The 6756-nt window shown below is 44.1% G+C and overlaps 1 protein-coding gene across 3 annotated transcripts in view; it reads left to right on the top strand.

Moving 5' to 3' along the window:
• Window positions 1-506: 506 nt before the first annotated feature.
• Window positions 507-6756, top strand: part of PLP1 (proteolipid protein 1) — a 183975-nt gene continuing 177725 nt past the window's right edge. The window contains exon 1 of one of the 3 annotated variants that reach the window (XM_069748666.1): window positions 507-684. In XM_069748666.1, coding sequence (XP_069604767.1) covers window positions 681-684 — 4 coding nt within the window. In that variant the 5' untranslated portion in view covers window positions 507-680. The remainder of the gene's footprint in view (window positions 685-6756) is intronic. The other 2 variants (XM_069748664.1, XM_069748665.1) reach the window with 2 other exon arrangements.

The raw sequence follows: 6756 nt of genomic DNA, 5'->3' as shown, positions 1-6756 counted from the left end.
TTCATTTACGAATGCAGAATAATGACATCCAGCCTAAACAAATCATATAGCGGATAATCAAGTATCCAAGTAACAAACAAGACTTTCCTGGACACATCGTATTCATTGTGTCTGAATTATCGGCCTTAAAGCTGCAGCTGCTTCCAGTGGTGCTGGGTGCTAAGCAGTGATAGGAGCCGCCTCTCCCCTCCACAAAACAACCAGAAGAGACAAACATTAACACTTTGTGGAGGCCCTTTTTTTGCCTACATACCAAAAAATGCCCAAAGATAGTAAATTAGATGGACAGAGAGCCGATGAGCAAAGTCCTATGTTTAGTAGCAAGTGTGTCATGAACTGTTACATGCAGATTGTAGGGTTAACACTTACATAATTCTTACATTATTCCCTTCTTTCACTAACAATAAAGCTTTATATTATTCACAAGAAAGTGATGTGGGGGAGATGGCATCTGGCTGACACCCACAATGACTATAGGTTAACCACTTTGGAGGAAGACCGCCACCCTGTTACATTATTCCACTGACCATTACTGCAACCATTGGAGAACGAATGTGTTAAGGGGCTTGGCCACATATACAACACAATCCCAACGACACTGCGAGGACCCACATTCTGGTGACAGAAACCGAGAGGAGAAGACACCGGTCTCCCAAGGCTCCTCCACAGCACTGAACACCATGGGTAAGTCAGTGCGGGAATGACGTTACCGTTATGGGTATCCCAAGCAGATCAGTAGGGTTACACCAGAACCTGGGATTGTTTTATGTTTCCTCATGTGTTATAATATTATGTTACGGAGGACAAATAATGGGTGACATCAAAAGAGCTAAAGAAATGTTTCATCCAAATGTAACAAATAACTTTCTGATCTGTAGAGTTCACAGAACATTCTACAACTAAGGGGAAGCAAAACGTTTTATTGTTTCCAGTAAGAGCGCTGAGCTCGTCATGGATTCCTGGGACGGACGACACTCACAATCCGTCATCTCCAGAACAGAAGTGATAGATGTGGAGGACCTGTGAGAGGATGGTTGGTGTTATGGGCTTGTGCGGCCACCAGTGTTCTTTACATCACAATATCTTCCACCTCAGAGGATTAATAATGTATCCTTCGTGAGGTTGGATGATCATTTCATCCATTATTGCCATAACTGGCACAGTGGCACTGCTGACTTATTTGCATTATTTCACTGTTACCTCTACCGCTTACTCTACATGTAACATGGGAAGTTATGGAGCAGAATTGGTAATGACATACCGTATTATGAACGTCGTAAGCTCAGTCATTGTTCTATAAAGCCTTATCGATTAAAGGTAACCACTTTACAATGGGAGCCACTAGCTCCGAGAACAGCGGCTGCAGCACAAGAAGTGTAGGATCCTATCAGACTAAATGAACAATGAACCATATAATGATTAGGGTTCTAAGTTTGTCATGTAGGGTACCTAAAGGGGCACATGGAAAGGGGTTGTAAAGATGTGAATACCCTTTTCAGACTGTGTGCACACGTAGCGTTTTTGCTGCATTTTTCAGTGCAGATTTGTCGCAAGACCTGAAGGGTTTCTCAATGGGAACGTCACGTCCAAAGCACTGCAGCCAGTCACTAAGCTCGGTGGCTCTAGCAATGTAGACTGCACAAGCCACTGAGCCTAGGGATTGCCTGCAGTGCTGGTGATGTGATGTCACCACTGCGGTCAGTCAATAAAGCCAAAGTAAGTGGTTAAGAGCCAGTGCTGGAGCAGGAGAGGATAAGGAAGAGCACGCTTTGGTATTTTCACCCTGTGGGAGTCTATAAAGTAAATAGTCATTTCTGGAGTAAAGCTCAGATCACGGCACTTCAGATTGTGAGATTCTCTAAAAGCAGATTCTTCATAGTGGTTATAACCAGTAGAGATTGTGTGTGGGGTAGTCACTGTGCTGTCACTGTCAGAGGTGGGAGGATGCCGTCCGCTGCTCACAGCATATTACTGATTATGCCCTGTATATACTGTATATATATATAGTGACATCATACTCCATCAGCATCACTGGCCCCAATGGAGCTTATCTTCTAAATTGCCTAAAATTAGTTTATGAAGAATCTGATTTGTCCACTACTTTCTTGTTATAGAGTCACAATAGCCGGATAGTTAATCTGTGTGCAGCCATGTAACAATGTATTTGAGTATATCTGCTGTCTCCTATGGAATATGGAAGTGTCCTCCTGCCTTACTGCCCTATACAATGTGGCATGTTTATCAACACCACGGCACAGTGGTCTCTGTGTTCCCTTGAGTGGTCGGAGTAACGTGAGGTTGTCGGTGTCAGACCACGCCAGGCGCCCCTCACCACAGTGCCTTGTTTCCACTACAGAGGCTGATTGTCTGTTCCGATGGCCGGTGGGAGCGTTGTGTATTGTGTAGAGGTTATGAATACATTTTCTGTAGGCTAATACTGTATGTTGTGACAAGAAACAAAAGCATCACAGTCTTGCTACATAACTCAAATACATCAGCTTTTTGGCACCAATAATACAAATATTCTAGATCAAAATCCAGAGAGAGTGGACTGGGCTCCATTGTTTATGTAGAGTTCTGGGAACAATGGACGTGTTGATTTGGGGTCAGCGGTGGATGCAATGAGTTAATTGAGGATCCCATCAGCGAGCTTGTTTTATCAGAAGAGATTATAACTTTTAACTCTTTCTTTTCCCTGCTTCTGCATGACTAGATGAAGGTTTAGCTGAGCTTTAAGGTCATACTCTCCCGTCAAAAAAGGATTGTCTTATGCAATTGGTCCAAAAGTGTTAATGAAATCGATTTGCAAAATTAATTATAATTTAAAAATACATTCAACTAAAGGGGTTTTCCGATTTAAAAAAATGAATGGATACTCACTGAATGGAAGAAGACAGCAAAAAAAAAGTCAGCAGCCATGACGCAATACCGGAGGCTGCGGAGTTCTGCCTCAGACATTGCTCATATCTGTCTGCTGCTGATACCGGTTTCAGCTGATTGGTGGCGGCTCTTGGTCTTGGATGCCCACTGATCTCATATTGATGATCTATCCTACTGGTAGGCTACCAATTTGTCAGCCCGGACATCCTATTTAATCGCTGTCTTCTTGAAGATTTAACATCAGCATTAAAGCTAGGTGTATGCTGTCCTTCACAAGTACTACAAGGACAAGGTAAGATGTAAGAGGTGCTGGTTGGTGATGTGTCCCTTTAGAGCGGTCCCCTATTCAGAGATCAAGAAAATTATTCAAACTTGTGTTTCTTCAGGGGTTGACACCTTTTCATGGCTAACTGAGAAGACGGGAACAAATAGCAGCTTTCCAGACAACACCAGTGTCTCCACAAGGCACTGGACCTGATGAAGAGGCCTGAGAAGTCTCCACAGCGGCTATTTCTTCCCATCTTTTCGGGTGGCCATTAGACGGTATCAGCCACTGAGGAAATGCAATTTTGAATATTTTTCTATCTATTGGTGAACACGATACAGAGATATATTTTTCCTGGAATGACTTTCGGAATGCATGGTCAGTTTACAGGACGTCGACACGCATCACTAGGACAACTCTCTGGAGATTAATCCACAAACAAGTACAGGTCCTTCTCAAAAATTTAGCATATAGTGTTAAATTTCATTATTTACCATAATGTAATGATTACAATTAAACTTTCATATATTATAGATTCATTATCCACCAACTGAAATTTGTCAGGTCTTTTATTGTTTTAATACTGATGATTTTGGCATACAACTCCTGATAACCCAAAAAACCTGTCTCAATAAATTAGCATATTTCACCCATCCAATCAAATAAATGTGTTTTTTAATAACAAACAAAAAAACCAACAAATAATAATGTTCAGTTATGCACTCAATACTTGGTCGGGAATCCTTTTGCAGAAATGACTGCTTCAATGCGGCGTGGCATGGAGGCAATCAGCCTGTGACACTGCTGAGATGTTATGGAGGCCCAGGATGCTTCAATAGCGGCCTTAAGCTCATCCAGAGTGTTGGGTCTTGCGTCTCTCAACTTTCTCTTCACAATATCCCACAGATTCTCTATGGGGTTCAGGTCAGGAGAGTTGGCAGGCCAATTGAGCACAGTAATACCATGGTCAGTAAACCATTTACCAGTGGTTTTGGCACTGTGAGCAGGTGCCAGGTCGTGCTGAAAAATGAAATCTTCATCTCCATAAAGCATTTCAGCCGATGGAAGCATGAAGTGCTCCAAAATCTCCTGATAGCTAGCTGCATTGACCCTGCCCTTGATGAAACACAGTGGACCAACACCAGCAGCTGACATGGCACCCCACACCATCACTGACTGTGGGTACTTGACACTGGACTTCAGGCATTTTGGCATTTCCTTCTCCCCAGTCTTCCTCCAGACTCTGGCACCTTGATTTCCGAATGACATGCAAAATTTGCTTTCATCAGAAAAAAGTACTTGGGACCACTTAGCAACAGTCCAGTGCTGCTTCTCTGTAGCCCAGGTCAGGCGCCTCTGCCGCTGTTTATGGTTCAAAAGTGGCTTTACCTGGGGAATGCGGCACCTGTAGCCCATTTCCTGCACACGCCTGTGCACGGTGGCTCTGGATGTTTCCACACCAGACTCAGTCCACTGCTTCCTCAGGTTCCCCAAGGTCTGGAATCGGTCCTTTTCCACAATCTTCCTCAGGGTCCGGTCTCCTCTTCTCGTTGTACAGCGTTTTCTGCCACATTGTTTCCTTCCAACAGACTTACCATTGAGGTGCCTTGATACAGCACTCTGGGAACAGCCTATTTGTTGAGAAATTTCTTTCTGGGTCTTACCCTCTTGCTTGAGGGTGTCAATGATGGCCTTCTTGACATCTGTCAGGTCGCTAGTCTTACCCATGATGGGGGTTTTGAGTAGTGAACCAGGCAGGGAGTTTATAAAAGCCTCAGGTATCTTTTGCATGTGTTTAGAGTTAATTAGTTGATTCAGAAGATTAGGGTAATAGGTCGTTTAGAGAACCTTTTCTTGATATGCTAATTTATTGAGACAGGTTTTTTTGGGTTATCAGGAGTTGTATGCCAAAATCATCAGTATTAAAACAATAAAAGACCTGACAAATTTCAGTTGGTGGATAATGAATCTATAATATATGAAAGTTTAATTGTAATCATTACATTATGGTAAATAATGAAATTTAACACTATATGCTAATTTTTTGAGAAGGACCTGTATAGTCTAGAATATGGACAGAAAGTGACCCGTGGTCCAGAATTACATTTGTAAAATGTGAATTCTGTACAGCCTGCCTCCTGCGGGGACGTCTCATTGGATATAACCAGTGCAGTCAGGTGACACGAAATGATGTGGCAGGAAGCCAGCAGGACTAGTCCACTGCTACAGAGGTGCCAGGGAAAGCCGCCATATGCCACTGCACCAAAGCGGCACAAAGTGCTACTGATGTATGTGCAGTTTCTGGAGAAATTGCTGTGGAAATGTTCTTAAAATTTCAACTCTGTTTAAATTTATATAACTAGCTGAAGAGCCCGGCATTGCCCGGGCATAGTAACTAACCGTGGTTAGTTATAACAACGGCAGCAGTTAAAGGGCCTTAGGCCCCTTTCACACATCAATTTTTTGCTGTCAGTCACAATCCGTTGGCTTGACGGATCAACGGATCTGTCGCAGATTGCGAAAAACTAATACGACGGATTAGTTTTTTCGACGGATCCAACTAGAGGAACTGGCAAATTGGATCCTAAATAAATTGGAGCATGCTCAGTAAAAAAAAAACAGAATCCGTCGCCAGATTCTGTCATTTGACGGATCCGGCGCCCATATGAATCCGTTCAATCAGTCGCAGATTCTGAAAAATTGATATGACGGATTTGTTTTCTCGACGGATCCGACTAGCAGAACTGGATCCTGAATAAATCGGAGCATGCTCAGTTAAAAAAAAATGGAATCCGTCGCTGGATTCCATCATTTGATGGATCCAGTGCCCATAGGCTTCCATTCGAGCAAAGGATGGACAGCGACGGATCCGTCACTGTCCGATTTTTCAACATACACAAAAAACATTACATGGTCCGTCGTCTCCAGCTGCTGGACAAACAATTTTTGATGGATCCAGTGAACGATGGATGAAACGTGAGGCCGTCTGTTGCAATCCGTCGCCAATACAAGTCTATGAGAAAAAAATGGATCCGGCGGCATCAGTCGCCGGATTCATTTTTATCAAAATTCGACGGATTGCGACTGATAGCAAAAAACTGATGTATGAAAGGGTCCTTATTCCTCCTGCACCACATGCTCCTTCTTTTTGCACAGCCTCCTCCTGCACCTCATGCTCCTCCTTTTTTACACAGCATTTTTCTGCAGCACAGCTTTTATATTCACACAGTGGCAGGCAGTGTCACCGGGCAGACAGCGCTGCCCCGTCAACTCCATGTCAGCATTGCCCCATCCCCTCCATGCCAGCACTGCCCCGTCCCCTCCATGCCAGCAGTGGCCTTCCACCGCTCTCATGGGTGTGATCGAACGCCTGCCAGGGCCGTGGGGTACCGGGTCCGGTACTTAAAGGGATGCGTCACGGCATCGGCGACCCGGTCCATGGCCCTGGGTGCCCATGTTAAAGGAAAGGTCTTTAAAGGGGTTTGTAAAGTAATACAAGTTTGTGACGCCACCTGTGGTACTCGGTCAGGGGTGAACGATGCTGCTTAAAAGGGGTCTGCTGGGGTGATGTTATGGCAGCTGGGATGGTATGGCTTCCCACAGGTGAAGCT

This window comes from Ranitomeya imitator, chromosome 2 (genome assembly GCF_032444005.1).
Source record: "Ranitomeya imitator isolate aRanImi1 chromosome 2, aRanImi1.pri, whole genome shotgun sequence".
NCBI classification, from domain to species: domain Eukaryota; kingdom Metazoa; phylum Chordata; class Amphibia; order Anura; family Dendrobatidae; genus Ranitomeya; species Ranitomeya imitator.
The sequence above is the reverse complement of the archived record's forward strand: the minus strand, read 5'-3'. Positions and strand labels throughout refer to the sequence as shown.